At 45.0% G+C, this 24,163-nt stretch overlaps 1 protein-coding gene across 1 annotated transcript; it reads right to left on the bottom strand.

The window, feature by feature from the left end:
* Positions 1 to 543: 543 nt before the first annotated feature.
* Positions 544 to 6,340, bottom strand: LOC119329416 (MA3 DOMAIN-CONTAINING TRANSLATION REGULATORY FACTOR 1-like). The gene is made up of 4 exons (XM_037602458.1): positions 6,187 to 6,340; positions 5,731 to 6,022; positions 2,851 to 2,945; positions 544 to 2,651 (listed from the first exon to the last, which is right to left on the bottom strand). Exons 2-4 carry the CDS (start codon positions 6,005 to 6,007, stop codon positions 861 to 863), a joined length of 2,163 nt encoding a protein of 720 aa, XP_037458355.1. The 5' UTR covers positions 6,008 to 6,022; positions 6,187 to 6,340; the 3' UTR covers positions 544 to 860.
* Positions 6,341 to 24,163: the final 17,823 nt, after the last annotated feature.

The following is a 24,163-nucleotide window of genomic DNA, read 5'->3' as shown; positions in this document are numbered from 1 at the left end:
GCCGGCGCTGCTCCTCACGGCGGCGAAAGGAAACCGACGCTGCTGCCAATGGTGGCGACGGAACATCACGGCGCTGCTGCCAATGGCGGCGACGAAAGATCGCGGTACTGCTGCTCACGGGCTCACGGCAGAGGAAGATCGCCGGCGCTATTGTCCTTGGAGGCGAAGGAAGATCTACGGCGCTGCTGGCGGTTGCGGGGTGCTCGTGGTGGGGAAAACCAGAACGTGCGGCATTACCAGAGGAGCGGTGTTTTCCCTTACTAGTCCATATGGCCGTTTTTGGTTTTGCGAAGATCTGTTTCTGATTACAGGGGATCTGGAACTGGCCCGATCTAAACAAACACCGATAACGTAATCAAGAGCCGGTGTAATCGGAAGACGGCGCAAAAATCGCCAACCAAACGCGTCGATATATCCATAGCGTTTCGAGATAGGGTGATAGCCACAGAAAAAACTGTCGATTCAGATGTGCCGCAAGTCGCTACTACAGTTAGTTTCGGCATGATGCTTTGCAAATCACAAGTCGTCAATGCAGGGGAGACAGAGGCATAGTAAAAACTTTTACATGAAGTTATTTTTTCTCCTCTGTTCTACTTGATGTAATAAGAAAAATGTCTATGAAGAAGTTGAAACGGAACACAGCAAGAACAGCAAAGGGTATTTCCAGAGATGCAAAGATCTAGACATGAGCCGCCACCACAAGCAAGAGGGGCTCGTTGACCTACCTACGACGCAAGTCCAGGGACGTGCATCAGAAACGCAAACGCAAATGCACACCAACTAGGTGGGCTGCACCACACTACGGCAGCCTGCGCCTTCGCGGTCCAAGCTTGATGCTTCCTGCTCGCTGGGTCATCGGTTCAAGTCGAAGCAGCAACGCCGAAAGAGGGTACGAGCCATCCGTTCTTCTTCCCATGCTCCACGTAGGAGAGGAACTTCTCCCTGGCATCAGGTATGTCGAGAGCCAGATCGTCAAGCCCGTCCCTGACCCTGGAGAACCCCTTGGTCATCTGGTTGATGGTTATGATCCCTTCGCCAAAGCACTCGTGCAGCAGAGCAAGCATGCACTCTTTCTTCTTCTCCATTGCCATGACGAGCGCCTTCTTGACCACCTCGTGATTGAAGAAAGGCATGCCCATCTCACGGATGCACTTGCATGCTTCCCCTACATCGCCCCCGCTCTCGTATTCCTCCAGGAGCTTTGTTATCTTGTCCTTGGCGTCCTCCACGGCCCATCCTGTCCCACCGCCCCAGCATCTCAGTAGCCTCTCGCCTGCGTGGCGGGCAGAGGCAAGTGAGCGTGCCATGTTCAATGTTTCAGCCCCACTGCACTTTGGTGGAAGGATGCTGCCAATCTCATCTAAGTTCAGAGGTGCAAGCACATCATCGATCACTGCCCTCGCTAGGAACAGTCCCAGCTCATCTGAGGCATCCAATATGTCCAGTGCAGTATCTTCTGCAGATTCAAGAAGCATTATGTATCCCTTGACGATGTCTTCACTGGAGAATAGCTCCATGCTTAATGAGGATAGGAGAACTGACGCCATCTCTTTCTCCCTGTTCTTGCGGTCCATGGCAATTGTTATCAGTTTCTTGATAAAGACCGGGTTGTACTCTGGTAAACCAAGTTCTTTGAGTGTGCGAATAAGCTCTGGTATATCATCAGAAAGGAAGTACTCATGTATCATAGACACAGCCTCCTTCTTGTACCTCCTCAGCTTCTCATGGTCATCATCTTGGACACTGCCGTTGGCACCTGAAGATTCATACGAAGAGTCAAGCCAACCCTCGGAAACTGCTTTCGATACCAATGTCTGGAATTGAGATTTTGCAGATGGTATATCAAGGGAGAGATCATCAAGACTCTCCACAATACGGGAGAAACCCTTCACCATCTGACTAGAGCTTATCAAACCTTCTTCAGATGCCTCCTTCAGAAGCTTGACAATAAGGGTTTCTGCAGCTGGACTTTCCATTCCAAGAGTGACAGCTCGTTTGACGACCTCATGGTGGAAAAATGGCACAGCCAACTCTCTTATGCACCTACACGCCTCCGCTGTATCACCATTCTTGATATATTCCTTTAGAAGATCAGTAATCCTCCTCTTTACCTCCTCCACTGTGATGTGAGTTGAACCACCCCATCGTCGCTCAAGTAACTCTGCATGGTGGGGTGCTGAAAGATAGCTCTTTGCTGCAATTTGTAAAACTTGCAAGCCCTTAGAAGACTCTGTCAGGCTTCCTTTTGCCTTGTTGAGAAAAGCAGGTGGAAGAATGTCATCTACAACTGCTCGTGCAATGAAAAGAGCAAGAACATCAACTGCATCAGGTATGTCAACAGCCAAATCATCAACAGCCTGTAGCAGCATCACAAACCCTAGTTTGATTTGAGTTGAACTGAGCCCATCACCATACAGAGATGATAACAGCACTGATACCATCTCTTTCTCCTTGTCATGTCTGTCCATTGCCATGGAAACAAGCTTCTTGACAAAGTAGCGGTGGAAGTCATCATAACCGAGCTCTTTAAGATCAGAACCTGTCTGCTTAACATCACCAGTGCTGAAATATTCCTCAATGATTGTGACAAGAGATTTCTTGTAGTCCTCTAGTGGGGTTGTAGCAGGGGCTTCAATTAATTCATATGGTTCCTGATTAACAAAACACAACACGATGAGTGTCCAAAGTTAGGTTGAGTACTGAGTATTAACCACATAACAAGTTAACAGCATATATAGACAAAGCTGAATATTATATTTACCAGTTTCTTGTGACTAAAAAAAAATCAAACGGTTCAGCATTGCATGAAAAAATGACTGGAGTATACAGGTCAAGACCATGAAGTATTACCTCATCGCTATCATAGTTTGGATCATTTCGGTCAAGGAATGTGGCTGTATCAGCGTCGATAAGTCTTCCCCATGTGCCTTTGCCACCAGCACCATCTGTAGTACAGAAGATCAACAAATCAGACATTTTAGCAATTTTCTATATTACAAAAGTAGAAATGAGAACTAATAGACCATGAGACACTGGAAAACACAGCCATTTTCGAAGTGCAATTAGTTGATAGAACCTATAGCGATATTCAAGAATTCCCCAAACTCAAGGCCCCCACAATGTATTAGACTTGGATTGTGAATGGGTAATCACTGTTTCTATCGTGGAAGAATCATAAACTGAACATCATACTGTCATGTAACATAATCACATGACACGGTTTTTTTCAATAAAATAACACACATACAGTACAGATTTTAAACTCAAGAAATTGCACATTTGCATTCTATACTAGGCCACACAGCAACTACATGGTGTAATGAATAGATGGACCCATTTTAGATTTTTATGCTACAATAGCAGGGACAAGAAAAGAAAGTATCCCTGACAGCTAGTCTCTGGTGATAGCAACTGAAGTCAATGCCTCGGCAGTTTTAATTGTAAAATCTAACCATATGCGTTCGGGGTGAGTCCAGGTAGTACAATATACACTTCACTGAAGATCCCAGATACTCCACGCCCAATGTGTACAGGAAATAAATGGAAGCTAAACAAGCAAGAAAACAAAGGACCAGTAACTATAAGCCCAGAATGACAACCTCCTTTTCTAATGAAACACAGAGTGAAAATTTCAAATAAGAAAGGGAAACAAATGACGATGCACAGCTTCTTAACAAAACACATAATCAATTGCTACCAGAAAGAGAGAAGCCTGCATTGCAACATGCTGCAATACACTATATCTATACCAATATAAAAGGACCCAAAGCGGCAGATCCAACTTATCCCGGCCATCAAACCATGTCAATCCAACGACCTAGATTGCTCCAATGGCGAGCACTCAAACATGTTTAGCGTGCAAATAATATCTATACCAATATAAAAAGACCCAGTGAGGCAGATCCAACAGATCTCGGCCATCCATTAGCATTAATCCGACAGTCCTTATTGTCCTAATGGTGAGCAACTAAACGCGTTTAGTGCTAAACGCGTTTACTGCTAATCAATCCTCTCTCCCTGATTCCCTTCCTTAGTACACCTTTTACAAGAAAGGAAACTGCCACAATGAACCGCCCCACGACATACGTAAGAAAGGGAATCAGGGGGTGGTTCTCCGTTGAATTAGTATAATTTTCAACCCATTTGTAGGAAGAGATGGACCTGCCGCTGATGGTGTTTACACAAACAATTTTTTTTATGCTACTTCTGTAAAGAAAAGAAAATTCAGGTGTGTCTTCAAGCCGAATTAAGATTACACGTGCGTTGCACGTGCGCATTTACTAGTCATACCAAATATCAGTATCAACAGTTCAACACTAATCACATAATTGGCATGCAGTTAATATTCTACCTAAATCAAGGTAGAATTAATATTTTGCCAAATATCACCATGCATTGCACGTACGCATTTACTAGTTCTATAAAAAACTAGGTTCCAATAACAGCTAGAAGTAATAACAATAAGGATACCAAATGAGTTTTCCAGTTATTACGAAAATAACGAAAAACAGTACAGACAGCTAACATAAAAAGTGGAATAATAATCAGCAGGATCTAGTATAATCATATATAGGACATGCATACATACACATAGATATTGACCAACTTCCATTGGCTAGAATTATGAGCTGAAACAATTAGAGGAATACAAACAGACCATATCCTAACAGAACAAGAGATGGCCAACTGCTCATCATACAATATGATGACCACGAGTGGGGAACAATTCACACGACAATATAGACGGCAACCATCACAGTCAGCCCATGGCACATGTTACAAGTAAAAGGAATCTGAAGTGCTCTGTCTTAGCAAATGTCCTGTAAAAGATGGTTGTCTTGCCCACACAAGAAAAGTCAGTGGTATCAACTAACTGAAAGCTTCTTATCAGGAAGAGGTAGATAATATACTCGGACGGACGAATTTACAGTACCATATATCAGATCCTGGGATCTGAGTACTCCTATGGATCGAAAAAGCAGAGCGACAAAAAAATTCCTAAAGGGTAACAGATGCAACCAGAATACTGGTAATCAATTCAACCAACATAGAAGAATGCTACACGGACAGATTGTAATTGCCATTACCCGACAAAACCAATCCCCTTTAGGCAGCTCAGGAGTCAGGAGCACAAATTAACACGCACACGGAACCGACAAAACCAATCCCCTTTAGGCAGCTCAGGAGTCGGGAGCACAAATTAACACACACACGTAACCGATAAACTGCTTCATGCATGCAAAGCTAACCCTCGCCACCAACAGCAGGTGTATGCCATCAAAATGCAATGGTTATCAACTTACCAACCTACTGCAACAAATCGAAATCGGAAAACTAGTGAACAGTCAAACAATCAATGACCCCCCAATAAAATTTTGTCGGCGCTGTATGATGTATAGGCCACAATGTGCTACCTCCATATAACGAGAGCCTCACCTCAATGAGACACAAAAACTAGCAGCATGAGCATACGAGAACTACAAGCATAACTTCGAAATAAACATCAACAGCAAGATCAACTCAGCTGCTAAACCTGCATTCCCAGAACCCTAAACTAGATCGACTCCACATAAGGCATGAACAACAGGCTACGCAATCCACTGAAGCAGTAACAATAGCAGCACATCAACATTACGTCCTAATCAAGCACGCAAAGCTCTAAAACCAGCCCCGTAACAACAGGGAAGCTATTAATTACATAGGGCACAAACAGATCGAGCGCCACCTCACCTTTCTTAAGCTTGACGGCCTTCCCGGAATGCGACCGTCGCGCGTGCCTCGCCCCAGCTCCGCCCCCGCCCCCGCCCCCGCCTCCCCTCGCAGCGGCGGCAGCGGCGCGCACCTGCTGCTGGTGCAGCTCGTACTGCTGCAGCAGCGCGGAGGTGGTGGTCCCCGTGGGCGAGCGCGGCGACGTGAGCGAGAGCGTCTCGGCGTTCTGCACCGCGATCCGCAGCTTCTCCCGCTGCTCCTGCGTCAGGAACCCCCCATCGTTCCTCGGCGACGCCATCCCGAATCCACCGCCCTGCGGCCACAATTACAGCACCAACCAAAACCAAACCAAATCAGCGTCGCCTCGCACCGCACCGAAATGGGGAACGAATTAGAGCGGGGGAGACGGGGGGCGGCCGCGAGCGGGCAGCAAGCACGGCGGGAGCCGACGCCCTATCCAGACATAGCAGTACGTACCTAGGGTTTCCTCCGCGGATCGAGCGCCCCCCAAACCCGTGCGCGAGATTTGCGTGCGTGCGCCGCGGCTGCAGAGTGAGCGAGCGAGTGGTATGGTACTGACCTTTTTTTTTCCTCCCCTCCCCTTTCGCTTTTGGTTTTCCTCCTGGAGGAGACGAGACTGAGCCGATGGAGAGAGGGATGGATAGGGGGTTTTATATGGAAGGCGGCGTGGGTTTCGGGACACGTCGCCTGCACCAGACACGCTCTTCGACCTCGTGGGACCCACCGTGCCCGAGCCCACGTGTCATTGAGACTGCATGAGGGGCTGTTGTGTGGGCTCACCGGTTTCGAGGCCCACTGGTTTGGGCCGCGGATCCCTATCCCATCCCCACGTGGCAGGCTGCGGTTCGGCCGCTCGTGGCTCGCTTCGCGCACACGGGTTAAGCACATAGCTGCTGCTGACATGTGGGGCGTGGAGTACTTTGAGCCCACTTGTCGGTGGGACGTTGAATATTTTAGGGGCAATAGATGAGTGGTCGGTGGGTGTCGGATCAGGCCGTGGGAGTTAGGGTTTTGCTTTGCTCGGCGAGGTGGTTTGGGATCTTCTGTGGCTGGCCAAGTTGGCGTCAGTGACAAGAGGGAGGTCGTGATTGGCCCCGGGCGGTGTGGATAAGGCGAGTGACGGGCCGGATGAGTATGACGCGTCGGACTAAGGTCAAGATTCGGTGTCATCTCTTCAGTGACAACCTCCTTATGGTCTATTGATCTTTTTGTATTTTGAGCCAACATTTGATTAGAAATTTATAACTAATAAAATGTTAATGCATGCCATAAGAAATTATATCATTGAATTCATATTTAAACATAGTTTTTAGTGACATGTATTACCATTTTGTTAATTAAATTCATGATCAAAATTTGAGATATGATATAATACTAAAGGAACTAATAAATCAGAACAAAGATAGTACTACTATCAGGTTGGGAAATCCACTTGCAGATTAATTATCACAAAAAAGACCTTCCAGAAGAATTTATCTTCTTTCATTTGTCCGATCGTTCCTCAATTCAAGAGAGACGTCACGTTTGTGGTTGATTTTGTCAGAATTGGAGACGGCACATGTTTAGAGCGTCAGAGTTTATTAAGCAAAAACAATCGCAGTCGTTACTCATTTTCTCATTTCCTCGGAGAAACACAAGAACATGCACGTATTTCTTTTTCCTTAATTTTTGCCTAATGATTGTGTCCGGCCGACCGGCGGAAGCAAAGCCCCGGTCGCGCGCGGTGCGTACAATTAATTATTAGAGTTGTGTCGAATATTATGTATAAAGTAGGTTACAGTTGAACTCTAAGTAGTATTGTGTTTAGATAGTATATGGAGTCGTGTCCTACTATGACACTTGTATCCTAGGCCTCTTATATATAGTGACGGTAGACACACTATGTAATTTATGCCAACATAATAGCACAGGTACGCAGGGGAGCCAGCGGCGTGTGCCGACGCCTGGGTGGCCGGTGTGCAGTATTGTGACAGTGTCACGGGGAGGAGCGCCCATATTCAGGCCCCGGGGATGTAGCCATATCGATGAACCTCGTTAACAAATCTCGATGTCATACTCGTGTGATTGCTTGGTTCTTGTATGATCGACAGAGTGCCTCATATTTATTCTAACAAGTGGAATCATGAGAAGAGGCTGCTGAAGTTGATCTAGAGGATGATCGTCGTTGTCAAATCGTTGTGGAGGCAATACCTCGGTGTGTCGCAGGAAGGAAACAGCGGAATCCACAAACCAATTACGGCGAGATCCAAAATCATCAGCATTCAGCGAGATCGCTCGAAAGCGCGTGCAACAGATAAATTTGTTTGACTCCGGATCAGTGCGGCGCGTGTCTAGTGCAGAAGGCCGAGCAGTGGTCATGGGCGAAGGCTCGGCTAAAGCGTGGGACTGTCTGGTGCGCAGTGTGGCCTCGTCCTAAGTCTATTTTAAACCTTAAACTCGTAGAGGTAGTCGGAATTGAACCCTCAACTTTGAATCCCTGAAATCGGCACTTTGTATTCATCAATCTCGGTCAATTCCAACCCTAAACCAACCCTACACTACTTGTTGCGTCGGGGAAAAGACAATCCCGGCAGGAAACAATCGTTTTTTGTCGTTGACTCTACGGACCTACACGTCATATTCATCTCCCCCGCCTCCATACATCCAATAGTGTGCCACTTTGTTGGGGAACGTAGTAATTTCAAAAAAAAATCCAACGCACACGCAAGATCAATCATGGTGATGCATAGCAACGACAGGGGAAGAGTGTTGTCCATGTACCCTCGTAGACCGTAAGCGGAAGCGTTATGATAACGCGGTTGATGTAGTCGTACGTCTTCACAATCCGATCGATCCTAGTACCGAAAGTACGGCACCTCCGCGATCTGCACACGTTCGGCTCGGTGACGTCCCACGAACTCTTGATCCAGCCGAGTGTCGAGGGAGAGCTTCGTTAGCACGACGGCATGATGATGGTATTGATGAAGCTACCGGCGCAGGGCTTCGCCTAAGCACTACGACGATATGATCGAGGTGGATTATGGTGGAGGGAGACACCGCACATGGCTAAGGGATCAATGATCAACTTGTGTGTCCTAGGGTGCCCCATGCCCCCGTATATAAAGGAGCAAGGGGGAGGCCGGCTGACCCTTGGAGCGTGCCAAGGAGGGGAGGAGTCCTCCTCCTAGTAGGATTAGGACTCCCCCTTTCCTAGTCCAACTAGGAGGAGGAAGGGGGAAGGAAGGAGAGGAGAAGGAAGAAGGAAAGGGGGGCGCCGGCCCCCATCCCTAGTCCAGTTCGGACTAGAGGGGGAGGGGCGCGCGGCCCTTCCTTGGCCAGCCCTCTCTCTCCACTAAGGCCCATGTGGCCCATTAGTTCCCCTTGGGGGTCCCGGTAACCCTCCGGCACTCCGGTTTTCTCCGAAATCACCCGGAACACTTCCGACGTCCGAATATAGTCGTCCAATATATCAATCTTTATGTCTTGACCATTTTGAGACTCATCGTCATGTCCGTGATCACATCCGGGACTTCAAACTATCTTCGGTACATCAAAACACATAAACTCATAATACCGATCGCCACCGAACGTTAAGCGTGTGGACCCTATGGGTTCGAGAACTATGTAGACATGACTGAGACATGTCTCGGGTCAATAACCAGTAGCAGAACCTAGATTCTCATATTGGCTCCCACATATTCTACGAAGATCTTTATCGGTCAAAACGCATAACGATATACGTTGTTCCCTTTGTCACCGGTATGTTACTTGCCCGAGATTCGATCGTCGGTATCTCAATACCTAGTTCAATCTCGTTACCGACAAGTCTCTTTACTCGTTTCGTAATGTATCATCCCGTAACTAACTCATTAGTCACATTGCTTTCAAGGCTTATAGTGATGTGCATTACCGAGAGGGCCTAGAGATACCTCTCCGATACTCGAAGTGAAAAATCCTAATCTCGATCTATGCCAACTCAACAAACACCATCGAAGACACCTGTAGAGCATCTTTATAGTCACCCAGTTACATTGTGACATTTGATAGCAGACTAAGTGTTCCTCCGGTATTCGGGAGTTGCATGATCTCATAGTCATAGGAACATGTATAAGTTATGGAGAAAGCAATAGCAACAAACTAAACGATCATCGTGCTAAGCTAACGGATGGGTCAAGTCAATCACATCATTCTCTAATGATGTGATCCCGTTAATCAAATGACAACTCATGTCTATGGTTAGGAAACATAACCATCATTGATTCAACAAGCTAGTCTAGTAGAGGCATACTAGTGACATTCTGTTTGTCTATGTATTCACACATGTACTAAGTTCCCGGTTAATACAATTCTGGCATGAATAATAAACATTTATCATGATATAAGGAAATATAAACAACAACTTTATTATTGCCTCTAGGGCATATTTCCTTCAGTCTCCCACTTGCACTAGAGTCAATAATCTAGATTACATTGTAATGATTCTAACACCCATGGAGTCTTTGGTGTTGATCATGTTTTGCTCGTGAGAGAGGCTTAGTCAACGGGTGTGCAACATTCAGATCTGTATGTATCTTGCAAATCTCTATGTCTCCCTCCTTGACTTGATCGCGGATGGTATTGAAGCGTCTCTTGATGTGCTTGGTTCTCTTGTGAAATCTGGATTCCTTTGCCAAGGCAATTGCACCAGTGTTGTCACAAAAGATTTTCATTGGACTCGATGCACTAGGTATGACACCTAGATCGGATATGAACTCCTTCATCCAGACTACTTCATTTGCTGCTTCCGAAGCAGCTATGTACTCCGCTTCACATGTAGATCCCGCCACGATGCTCTGCTTGGAACTGCACCAAGTGACAACTCCACCATTTAATAAAAATATGTATCCGGTTTGTGGCTTAGAGTCATCCGGATCAGTGTCAAAGCTTGCATCGACATAACCTTTTACGATGAGCTCTTTGTCACCTCCATATACGAGAAGCATATCCTTAGTCCTTTTTAGGTATTTCAGGATGTTCTTGACCGCTGTCCAGTGATCCACTCCTGGATTACTTTGGTACCTCCCTGCTAAACTAATAGCAAGGCATGCATCAGGTCTGGTACACAACATTGGATACATGATAGAACCTATGCTGAAGCATATGGAATGACTTTCATTTTCTCTCTATCTTCTGAAGTGGTCGGGAATTGAGTCTGACTCAACTTCACACCTTGTAACACAGGCAAGAACCCTTTCTTTGCCTGATCCATTTTGAACTTCTTCAAAAATTTATCAAGGTTTGTGCTTTGTGAAAGTCCAATTAAGCGTCTTGATCTATCTCTATAGATCTTGATGCCCAATATATAAGCAGCTTCACCAAGGTATTTCATTGAAAAATTCTTATTCAAGTATCCTTTTATGCTATTTAGAAATTCAGTATCATTTTCGATCAACAATATGTCATCTACATATAATATCAGAAATGCTACAGAGCTCCCACTCACTTTCTTGTAAATACATGCTTCTCCAAAAGTCTGTATAAAACCATATGCTTTGATCACACTATCAAAACGTTTATTCCAACTCCGAGAGGCTTGCACCAGTCCATAAATGGATCGCTGGAGCTTGCACACTTTGTTAGCTCCCTTTGGATCGACAAAACCTTCTGGTTGCATCATATACAACTCTTCTTCCAGAAATCCATTCAGGAATGCAGTTTTGACATCCATTTGCCAAATTTCATAATCATAAAATGCGGCAATTGCTAACATGATTCGGACGGACTTAAGCATCGCTACGGGTGAGAAGGTCTCATCGTAGTCAATTCCTTGAACTTGCCGAAAACCTTTTGCGACAAGTCGAGCTTTGTAGACAGTAACATTACCGTCAGCGTCAGTCTTCTTCTTGAAGATCCATTTATTCTCTATGGCCTGCCGATCATCAGGTAAGTCAACCAAAGTCCACACTTTGTGTTGGAAATATGCCCTACAGGCAATAATAAATTAGTTATTATTATTATATTTCCTTGTTCATGATAATCGTTTATTATCCATGCTAGAATTGTATTGATAGGAAACTCAGATACATGTGTGGATACATAGACAACACCATGTCCCTAGTAAGCCTCTAGTTGACTAGCTCGTTGATCAATAGATGGTTACGGTTTCCTGACCATGGACATTGGATGTCATTGATAACGGGATCACATCATTAGGAGAATGATGTGATGGACAAAGACCCATCCTAAGCCTAGCACAAGATCATGTAGTTCGTATGCTAAAGCTTTTCTAATGTCAAGTATCATTTCCTTAGACCATGAGATTGTGCAACTCCCGGATACCGTAGGAGTGCTTTGGGTGTGCCAAACGTCACAACGTAACTGGGTGGCTATAAAGGTACACTACAGGTATCTCCGAAAGTGTCTGTTGGGTTGGCACGAATCGAGACTGGGATTTGTCACTCCGTGTAAACGGAGAGGTATCTCTGGGCCCACTCGGTAGGACATCATCATAATGTGCACAATGTGATCAAGGAGTTGATCACGGGATGATGTGTTACGAAACGAGTAAAGAGACTTGTCGGTAACGAGATTGAACAAGGTATCGGGATACTAACGATCGAATCTCGGGCAAGTATCGTACCGCTAGACAAAGGGAATTGTATACGGGATTGATCGAATCCTCGACATCGTGGTTCATTCGATGAGATCATCGTGGAACATGTGGGAACCAACATGGGTATCCAGATCCCGCTGTTTGTTATTGACCGGAGAACGTCTCGGTCATGTCTGCATGGTTCCCGAACCCGTAGGGTCTACACACTTAAGGTTCGGTGACGCTAGGGTTATAGAGATATTAATATGCGGTAACCCGAAAGTTGTTCGGAGTCCCGGATGAGATCCCGGACGTCACGAGGAGTTCCGGAATGATCCGGAGGTAAAGATTTATTTATGGGAAGTCTTGTTTTGGTCGCCGAAAAAGTTTCGCGCATTATCGGTATTGTACCGGGAGTGCCGAAAGGGGTCCGGGGGTCCACCAAGGGGGTCCACCTGCCCCGGGGGGCCACATGTGCTGTAGGGGTGTGCGCCTTGGCCTATATGGGCCAAGGGCACCAGCCCAAAGAGGCCCATGCGCCAAGAGATAAGGGAAAGAAAGAGTCCTAAAGGGGGAAGGCACCTCCTAGGTGCCTTGGGGAGGATGGACTCCTCCCTGGCCGCACCCTTCCTTGGAGGAAGGGCCAAGGCTGCGCCCCCCCTCTCCCTTGGCCCTATATATAGTGGGGGGAAGGGAGGGCAGCCGCACCTAAGCCCTGGCGCCTCCCTCTCCCTCCCATGACACATCTCCCTCCTCCCGCAGCGCTTGGCGAAGCCCTGTTGGAATCCCGCTACTTCCACCACCACGCCGTCGTGCTGCTGGATCTCCATCAACCTCTCCTCCCCTCTTGCTGGATCAAGAAGGAGGAGACGTCGCTGCTCCGTACATGTGTTGAACGCGGAGGTGCCGTCCGTTCGGCGCTAGGATCATCGGTGATTTCGATCACGATGAGTACGACTCCATCAACCCCGTTCTCTTGAACGCTTCCGCGCGCGATCTACAAGGGTATGTAGATCCACTCCTCCCTCGTTGCTAGATGACTCCATAGATAGATCTTGGTGACATGTAGGGAAATTTTGAATTTATGCTACGTTCCCCAACAGTGGCATCATGAGCTAGGTCTATGCGTAGTTTCTATGCACGAGTAGAACACAAAGTAGTTGTGGGCGTTGATTTTGTTCAATATGCTTACCGTTACTAGTCCAATCTCGATTCGGCGGCATTGTGGGATGAAGCGGCCCAGACCGACCTTACACGTACTCTTACGTGAGACTGGTTCCACCGACTGACATGCACTAGCTGCATAAGGTGGCTAGCGGGTGTCTGTCTCTCCCACTTTAGTCGGATCGGATTCGATGAAAAGGGTCCTTATGAAGGGTAAATAGCAATTGGCATATCACGTTGTGGTTTTTGCGTAGGTAAGAAACGTTCTTGCTAGAAACCCATAGCAGCCACGTAAAACATGCAAACAACAATTAGAGGACGTCTAACTTGTTTTTGCAGGGTATGCTATGTGATGTGATATGGACAAAAGGATGTGATGAATGATATGTGATGTATGAGATTGATCATGTTCTTGTAATAGGAATCACGACTTGCATGTCGATGAGTATGACAACCGGCAGGAGCCATAGGAGTTGTCTTTATTTATTGTATGACCTGCGTGTCATTAAACAACGCCATGTAATTACTTTACTTTATTGCTAACCGGTAGCCCTAGTAGCAGAAGTAATAAGTTGGCGAGACAACTTCATGGAGACACGATGATGGAGATCATGATGATGGAGATCATGGTGTCATGCCGGTGACAAGATGATCATGGAGCCCCAAGATGGAGATCAAAGGAGCTATATGATATTGGCCATATCATGTCACTATTATTTGATTGCATGTGATGTTTATCATGTTTTTGCATCTTATTTGCTTAGAACGACGGTAGTAAATAAGATGATCCCTCATTAAAATTTCAAGAAAGTGTTCCCCCTAACTGTGCACCGTTGCGAAAGTTCGTCGTTTCGAAGCACCACATGAAGATCGGGTGTGATAGATTCTTACGTTCGAATACAACAGGTGTTGACGAGCCTAGCATGTACAGACATGGCCTCGGAACACATGCGAAACACTTAGGTTAACTTGACGAGCCTAGCATGTACAAACATGGCCTCGGAACACAAGAGACCGAAAGGTCGAGCATGAGTCGTATAGAAGATACGATCAGCATGAAGATGTTCACCGATGTTGACTAGTCCGTCTCACGTGATGATCGGACACGGCCTAGTTGACTCGGATCATGTAAACACTTAGATGACTAGAGGGATGTCTATCTGACTGGGAGTTCATAAGATGAACTTAATTATCCTGAACATAGTCAAAAGGTCTTCGCAAATTATGTCGTAGCTCGCGCTTCAGTTCTACTGTTTAGTTATGTTCCTAGAGAAAATTTAGTTGAAAGTTGATAGTAGCAATTATGCGGACTAGGTCCATAAACTGAGGATTGTCCTCATTGCTTCATAGAAGGCTTATGTCCTTAATGCACCGCTCAGTGTGCTGAACCTCGAACGTTGTCTATGGATGTTGCGAACATCTGACATACACATTTTGATAACTACGTGATAGTTCAGTTAAACGGCTTAGAATTGAGGCACCGAAGACGTTTTGAAACGTCGCGAAACATATGAGATGTTTCGAGGGCTGAAATTGGGATTTCAGGCTCGTGCCCACGTCAAGAGGTATGAGACCTCCGACGATTTTCTTAGCCTGCAAACTAAGGGAGAAAAGCTCAATTGTTGAGCTCGTGCTCAGATTGTCTGAGTACAACAATCATTTGAATCGAGTGGGAGTTGATCTTCCAGATGAGAAAGTGATGCTTCTCCGAAGTCATTACCACCAAGCTGCTAGAGCTTCGTGATGAACTATAATATATCAGGGACATATATGATGATCCTTGAGATATTTGCGATGTTTGACACCACAAAAGTAGAAATCAAGAAGGAGCATCAATTGTTAATGGTTGGTGAAACCACTAGTTTCAAGAAGGGCAAGGGCACGAAGGGATACTTCATGAAATGGCAATTCAGCTGCTGCTCTAGTGAAGAAACCCAAGGTTGAACCCAAACCCGAGACTAAGTGCTTCTGTAATAAGGGAAACAACCACTGGAGCAGAATTACCCTAGATACTTGGTAGATGAGAAGGCTGGCAAGGTCGATAGAAGTATATTGGATATACATTGTGTTGATGTGTACTTTACTAGTACTCCTAGTAGCACCAGGGTATTAGATACCGGTTCGGTTGCTAAGTGTTAGTAACTCGAAATAAAAGCTACGGAATAAACGGAGACTAGCTAAAGGTGAGCTGACGATATGTGTTGGAAGTGTTTCCAATGTTGATATGATCAAGCATCACATGCTCCCTCTACCATCGAGATTGGTGTTTGCGTTGAGCATAGACATGGTTGGATTATGTCTATCGCAATGCAGTTATTCATTTAAGGAGAATAACGGTTACTCTGTTTATTTGAATAATACCTTCAATGGTCTTGCACCTAAAATGAATGATTCATTGAGTCTCGATCATAGTGATACACATGTTCATGCCAAAAGATATAAGATAGTAATGATAGTACCACCTACTTGTGGCACTGCCACTTAAGTCATATCGGTATAAAACGCATGAAGAAGCTCCATGTTGATGGATCTTTGGACTCACTCATTTTTGAAAGGTTTGAGACATGCGAACCATGTCTATTGGTGTATATGCATGAAGAAACTCCATGCAAATGGACCGTTTGGACTCACTTGATTTTGAATCACTTGAGACATGCAAATCATACCACATGGGCAAGATGACTGAAAGCCTCGTTTTCAGTAAAATGGAACTAGAAAGCAACTTGTTGGAAGTAATACATTTTGATGTGTGCAATCCAATGAGTGCTGAGGCATGTAGTGGATATCGTTATATTCTTACTTCACAAGTGATTTGAGTAGATGTTGAGTATATTTACTTGATGAATCACGAGTCTGAATTATTGAAAGGTTCAAGTAATTTCAGGGTGAAGTTGAAAGATCGTCGTGACAAGAGGATAAAATATCTATGATATGATCATAGAGATGAATATCTGAATTACGAGTTTGGCACAGAATTAAGACATTGTGGAAATTGTTTCACAACTAATACAGCCTGGAACACCATAGTGTGATGGTGTGTCCGAACATCATAATTGCACCCTATTGGATATGATGCATACCATGATGTCTCTTATCGAATTACCACGAGAGTTTATGGGTTAGGCATTAAAGACAACCACATTCACTTTAAATAGGGCACCACGTAATTACGATGAGATGACACCATATGAACTATGGTTTAGAGAAACCTAAGCTGTCATTTCTTAGAAGTTTGGGGCTGCGACGCTTATGTGAAAAAGTTTCAGGCTGATAAGCTCGAACCCAAAGCGGATAAATGCATCTTCATAGGACACCCAAAACAGTTGGGTATACCTCCTGTCTCAGATCCGAAAGCAATAAGGGATTATTTCTAGAATCGGGTCCTTTCTCGAGGAAAAGTTTCTCTCGAAAGAATTGAGTGGGAGGATGGTGGAGACTTGATGAGGTTATTGAACCGTCTCTTCAACTAGTGTGTGGCAGGGCACATGAGTTGTTCCTGTGGCACCTACACCAATTGAAGTGGAAGCTTATGATAGTGATCATGAAACTTCAGATCAAGTCACTACCAAACCTCGTGGGATGACAAGGATGCGTACTACTTCAGAGTGGTACGTAATCCTGTCTTGGAAGTCATGTTGCTAGACAACAATGAACCTACGAGCTATGGAGAAGCGATGGTGGGCCCGAATTCCAATAAATGGCTCGAGGCCATAAAATCCGAGAGAGGATCCATGTATGAAAACAAAGTGAAGACTTTGGCAGAACGGCTCGATGGTCGTAAGGCTATTGAGTACAGATGGATTTTAAAAAGGAAGACAGACAATGATGGTAAGTATCACCATTAAGAAAGCTCGACTTGTCGTTAAGATTTTTTCCGACAAGTTCAAGGAGTTGACTACGATGAGACTTTCTCACTCGTAGCGATGCTAAGAGTCTGTTGGAATTATATTAGCGATTACTGCATTATTTATGAAATCTTGCAGATAGGATGTCAAAAACCATTGTTTCCTCGACGATTTTCTTGAGGAAAGGTTGTATGTGATACAACCGGAAGGTTTTGTCAATCCTGAAAGATGCTAATAAGTATGCAAAGCTCCAGCAATCCTTCTAAGGACTGGAGTAAGCATCTCGGAGTTGGAATGTATGCTTTGATGAGATGATCAAAGATTTTGGGTGTATACAAAGTTTATGAGAAACTTGTATTTCCAAAGAAGTGAGTGGGAGCACTATAGAATTTCTGATGAATATATGTTGTTGACATGTTGTTAATCAGAAATGACATAGAATTTTGGAAAGCATATAGGGTTATTTGGAAAGTGTTTTTCAATGGAAAGCCTGGATTAAGCTACTTGAACATTGAGCATCAAGATCTATAAGGATAGATCAAAACGCTTAATGGTACTTTCAAATGAGCACATACCTTGACATGATCTTGAAGGTGTTCAAGATGGATCAGCCAAAGAAGGAGTTCTTGCCTGAGTTGTAAGGTATGAAGTTAAGACTTAAAGCTCGACCACGGCAGAAGAAAGAGGAAGGACGAAGGTCGTCCCCTATGCTTTTGTCATAGGCTCTATATGGTATGCCATGCTAAGTACCGCACCTGATGTGTGCCTTGCCACATGTCTGGCAAGAGGGTACAAAGGTGATCCAGGAGTGGATCAGTAGATAGCGGTCAAAAAATTGTCCTTGGAGTAATAAGACATGTTTCTCGATTATGGAGGTGATAAAGATTTTGGCGTAAAGGGTTACATCGATGCAAACTTTAACACCTATCCGAATGACTCTGAGTAGCAAACCGGATACGTATAGTGGAGCAACCATTTGGAATAGCTCCAAGTGGAGCGTGGAAGCAACATTTATAATATGACCTAGAGATTTGCGAAGTACATACGGATCTGAATGTTGCAGACCCGTTGACTAAAACCTCTCTCACAAGCAAAACATGATCAAACCCAGAACTCATTGAGTCTTAGTCACATGATGATGTGAACTAGTTTAGTGACACTAGTAAACTCTTTGGATGTTGGTCACATGGCGATGTGACCTGTGAGTGTTAATCACATGACAATATGAACTAGATTATTGACTCTAGTGCAAGTGGGAGACTGTTAGAAATATGCCCTAGAGGCAATAATAAATTAGTTATTATTATTATATTTCCTTGTTCATGATAATCGTTTATTATCCATGCTAGAATTGTATTGATAGAAAACTCAGATACATGTGTGGATACATAGACAACACCATGTCCCTAGTAAGCCTCTAGTTGACTAGCTCGTTGATCAATAGATGGTTACGGTTTCCTGACCATGGACATTGGATGTCATTGATAACGGGATCACATCATTAGGAGAATGATGTGATGGACAAAGACCCAATCCTAAGCCTAGCACAAGATCATGTAGTTCGTATGCTAAAGCTTTTCTAATGTCAAGTATCATTTCCTTAGACCATGGGATTGTGCAACTCCCGGATACCGTAGGAGTGCTTTGGGTGTGCCAAACGTCACAATGTAACTGGGTGGCTATAAAGGTACACTACAGGTATCTCCAAAAGTGTCTGTTGGGTTGGCACGAATCGAGACTAGGATTTGTCACTCTGTGTAAACGGAGAGGTATCTCTGGGCCCACTCGGTAGGACATCATCATAATGTGCACAATGTGATCAAGGAGTTGATCACGGGATGATGTGTTACAAAACGAGTAAAGAGACTTGCCGGTAACGAGATTGAACAAGGTATCGGGATACTAACGATCGAATCTCGAGCAAGTATCGTACCGCTAGACAAAGGGAATTGTATACGGGATTGATCGAATCCTCGACATCGTGGTTCATCCGATGAGATCATCGTGGAACATGTGGGAACCAACATGGGTATCCAGATCCCGCTGTTTGTTATTGACCGGAGAACGTCTCGGTCATGTCTGCATGGTTCCCGAACCCGTAGGGTCTACACACTTAAGGTTCGGTGACGCTAGGGTTATAGAGATATTAATATGCGGTAACCTGAAAGTTGTTCGGAGTCCCAGATGAGATCCCGGACGTCACGAGGAGTTCCAGAATGGTCTGGAGGTAAAGATTTATATATGGGAAGTCTTGTTTTGGTCGCCGAAAAAGTTTCGCGCATTATTGGTATTGTACCGGGAGTGCCGAAAGGGGTCCGGGGGTCCACCAAGGGGGTCCACCTGCCCCGGGGGCCACATGGGCTGTAGGGGTGTGCGCCTTGGCCTATATGGGCCAAGGGCACCGGCCCCAAGAGGCCCATGCGCCAAGAGATAAGGGAAAGAAAGAGTCCTAAAGGGGGAAGGCACCTCCTGGGTGCCTTGGGGAGGATGGACTCCTCCCTGGCCGCACCCTTCCTTGGAGGAAGGGCCAAGGCTGCGCCCCCCCTCTCCCTTGGCCCTATATATAGTGGGGGGAAGGGAGGGCAGCCGCACCTAAGCCTCGGCGCCTCCCTCTCCCTCCCATGACACATCTCCCTCCTCCCGCAGCGCTTGGCGAAGCCCTGTTGGAATCCCGCTACTTCCACCACCACGCCGTCGTGCTGCTGGATCTCCATCAACCTCTCCTCCCCCCTTACTGGATCAAGAAGGAGGAGACATTGCTGCTCCGTACATGTGTTGAACGCGGAGGTGCCGTCCGTTCGGCGCTAGGATCATCGGTGATTTGGATCACGACGAGTACGACTCCATCAACCCCGTTCTCTTGAACGCTTCCGCGCGTGATCTACAAGGGTATGTTGATCCACTCCTCCCTCGTTGCTAGATGACTCCATAGATAGATCTTGGTGACACATAGGAAATTTTTGAATTTATGCTATGTTCCCCAACACTTTGTTCTCATTCATGGATCCCATCTCAGATTTCATGGCCTCAAGCCATTTTGCATAATCTGGGCTCATCATCGCTTCCTCATAGTTCGTAGGTTCGTCATGGTCAAGTAACATGACCTCCAGAACAGGAATATCGTACCACTCTGGTGCGGATCTCACTCTGGTTGACCTACGAGGTTCGGTAGTAACTTGATCAGAAGTTTCATGATCATCATCATTAGCTTCCTCACTTACTAGTGTAGGAATCACTGGAACTGATCTCAGTCATGAACTACTTTCCAATAAGGGAGCAAGTACAATTACCTCATCAAGTTCTACTTTCCTCCCACTCACTTTTTTCGAAAGAAATCCTTCTCTAGAAAGGATCCATTCTTAGCAACGAATATCTTGCCTTCGGATCTGTGATAGAAGGTGTACCCAACAGTCTCCTTTGGGTATCCTATGAAGACACATTTCTCCGATTTGGGTTCGAGCTTATCAGGTTTAAGCTTTTTCACATAAGCATCGCAACCCCAAACTTTAAGAAACGACAACTTGGGTTTCTTGCCAAACCATAGTTCATAAGGTGTCGTCTCAACGGATTTAGATGGTGCCCTATTTAACGTGAATGCAGCCGTCACTAAAGCATAACCCCAAAATGGTAGCGGTAAATCAGTAAGAGACATCATAGATCGCACCATATCTAGTAAAGTACGATCACGACGTTCGGACACACCATTACGCTGTGGTGTTCCGGGTGGCATGAGTTGCGAAACTATTCCGCATTGTTTCAAATGAAGACCAAACTCGTAACTCAAATACTATGTTTCATTAAGTAGATATACCCATATCTGCTCAAATCATCTGTGAAGTGAGAAAATAACGATATCCACCGCGAGCCTCAATGTTCATTGGACCACATACATCAGTATGTATGATTTCCAATAACTCTGTTGCTCGCTCCATTGTTTCGGAGAATGGAGTTTAGTCATCTTGCCCATGAGGCATGGTTCACAAGTACCAAGTGATTCATAATCAAGTGATTCCAGAAATCCATCAAAATGGAGTTTCTTCATGCACTTTACACCAATATGACCCAAATGACAGTGCCACAAATAAGTTGCAATATCATTATCAACTCTGCATCTTTTGGCTTCAATACTATGAACATGTGTATCACTACTATCAAGATTTAGTAAAATAGACCACTCATCAAGGGTGCATGATCATAAAAGATATTACTCATATAAATAGAACAACCATTATTCTCTGATTTAAATGAATAGCCGTCTCGCATCAAACAAGATCCAGATATAATGTTCATGCTCAATGCTGGCACCAAATAACAATTATTTAGGTCTAAAACTAATCCCGAAGGTAGATGTAGAGGTAGCGTGCCGACGGTGATCACATCGACTTTGGAACCATTTCCCACGCGCATCGTCACCTCGTCCTTAGTCAATCTTCGCTTAATCCGTAGCCCCTGTTTTGAGTTGTAAATATTAGCAACAAAACCAGTATCAAATACCCAGGCACTACTGCGAGCATTAGTAAGGTACACATCAATAACATGTATATCAAATATACCTTTCACTTTGCCATCCTTCTTTTCCGCCAAATACTTGGGGCAGTTCCGCTTCCAGTGACCAGTCCCTTTGCAGTAGAAGCACTCAGTCTCGGGCTTAGGTCCAGACTTGGGTTTCTTCACTTGAGCAGCGGCTGGCTTGTTGTTCTTCTTGAAGTTCCCCTTCTTCCCTTTACCCTTTTTCTTGAAACTGGTGGTCTTGTTGACCATCAATACTTGATGCTCTTTCTTGATTTCTAGCTCCGCAGCCTTTAGCATTGCGAAGAGCTTAGGAATCGTCTTATCCATCCCTTGCATATTATAGTTCATCACGAAGCTCTTGTAGCTTGGTGGCAGTGATTGAAGAACTCTGTCAATGACACTATCATCAAAAAGATTAACTCCCAGCTGAGTCAAGTGGTTGTGGTACCTAGACATTCTGAGTATATGTTCACTCAGAACTATTATCCTCCATTTTATAGCTGTAGAACTTATTGGAGACTTCATATCTCTCAATCTGGGCATTTGCTTGAAATATCAACTTCAACTCCTGGAACATCTCATATGCTCCATGACGTTCAAAACGTCGTTGAAGTCCCGGTTCTAAGCCGTAAAGCATGGCACACTGAACTATCGAGTAGTCATCAGCTTTGCTCTGCCAGGTGTTCACAACATCTGGCGTTGCTCCTGCAACAGGTTTGTCACCTAGCGATGCTTCCAAGACGTATTCTTCTGTGCAGCAATGAGGATAATCCTCAAGTTACGGACCCAGTCTGTGTAGTTGCTACCATCATCTTTCAACCTAGCTTTCTCTAGGAACACATTAAAATTCAACGGAACAACAGCACGGGTCATCTATCTACAACAACATAGACTTGCAAAATACTATCAGGTACTAAGTTCATGATAAATTAAAGTTCAATTAATCAAATTACTTAAGAACTCCCACTTAGATAGACATCCCTCTAATCATCTAAGTGATCATGTGACCCATATCAACTAAACCATGTCTGATCATCACGTGAGATGGAATAGTTTTCAATGGTGAACATCACTATGTTGATCATATCTACTATATGATTCACGCTCGACCTTTCGGTCTCGGTGTTCCGAGGCCATATCTGCATATTCTAGGCTCGTCAAGTTTAACCCTAGTATTCGGCGTGTGCAAAACTGGCTTGCACCCGTTGTATGTGAACGTAGAGCTTATCACACCCGATCATGACGTGGTGTCTCGACACGACGAACTGTAGCAATGGTGCATACTCAGGGAGAACACTTATACCTTGAAATTTAGTGAGAGATCATCTTATAATGCTACCGTCGAACTAAGCAAAATAAGATGCATAAAGTATAAACATCACATGCAATCAATATAAGTGATATGATATGTCCATCATCATCTTGTGCCTTTGATCTCCATCTCCAAAGCACTGTCATGATCACCATTGTCACCGGCTTAACACCTTGATCTCCATCGAAGCATCTTTGTCGTCTCGCCAACTATTGCCTTTACGACTATCGCTACCGCTTAGTGATAAAGTAAAGCAATCACATGACGGTTGCATTTCATACAATAAAGCGACAACCATATGGCTCTTGCCAGTTGCCGATAACTGTGTTACAAAACATGATCATCTCATACAATAAAATTTAGCATCATGTCTTGACCATATCACATCACAAGATGCCCTGCAAAAACAAGTTAGACGTCATCTACTTTGTTGTTGCAAGTTTTACGTGGCTGCTATGGGCTGAGCAAGAACCGTTCTTACCTACGCATCAAAAACCACAACATGGTATAGTGATTGCTTTTTGATCTTCAGAAAGAACCTTGTTCATTGAATCCGATTCAACTAAAGTTGGAGAAACCGACACCCACCAGCCACCTGTGTGCGAAGCACGTCGGTGGAACCAGTCTCGCGTAAGCGTACGCATAATGTCGGTCTAGGCCGCTTCATCCAACAATACCACCGAATCAAGAATCAACTAGTGATGGCAAGCAATATGTATATACCCACGCCCACAACTCCTTTGTGTTCTACTCGTGCATATAACATCTGCGCATAGACCTGGCTTGGATGCCACTGTTGGGGAACGCAGTAATTTAAAAAAAATCCTACGCACACGCAAGATCTATCATGGTGATGCATACCAACGTGAGGGGAAGAGTGTTGTCCACATACCCTCGTAGACCGTAAGTGGAAGCGTTATGACAACGCGGTTGATGTAGTTGTACGTCTTCACGATCTGACCGATCCTAGTACCGAAAGTACGACACCTCCGCGATCTGCACACGTTCGGCTCGGTGACGTCCCACGAACTCTTGATCCAGCTGAGTGTC

Source organism: Triticum dicoccoides, chromosome 7A (assembly GCF_002162155.2).
Source record: "Triticum dicoccoides isolate Atlit2015 ecotype Zavitan chromosome 7A, WEW_v2.0, whole genome shotgun sequence".
In the NCBI taxonomy this organism is placed as follows: Eukaryota; Viridiplantae; Streptophyta; class Magnoliopsida; order Poales; family Poaceae; genus Triticum; species Triticum dicoccoides.
The sequence above is the reverse complement of the archived record's forward strand: the minus strand, read 5'-3'. Positions and strand labels throughout refer to the sequence as shown.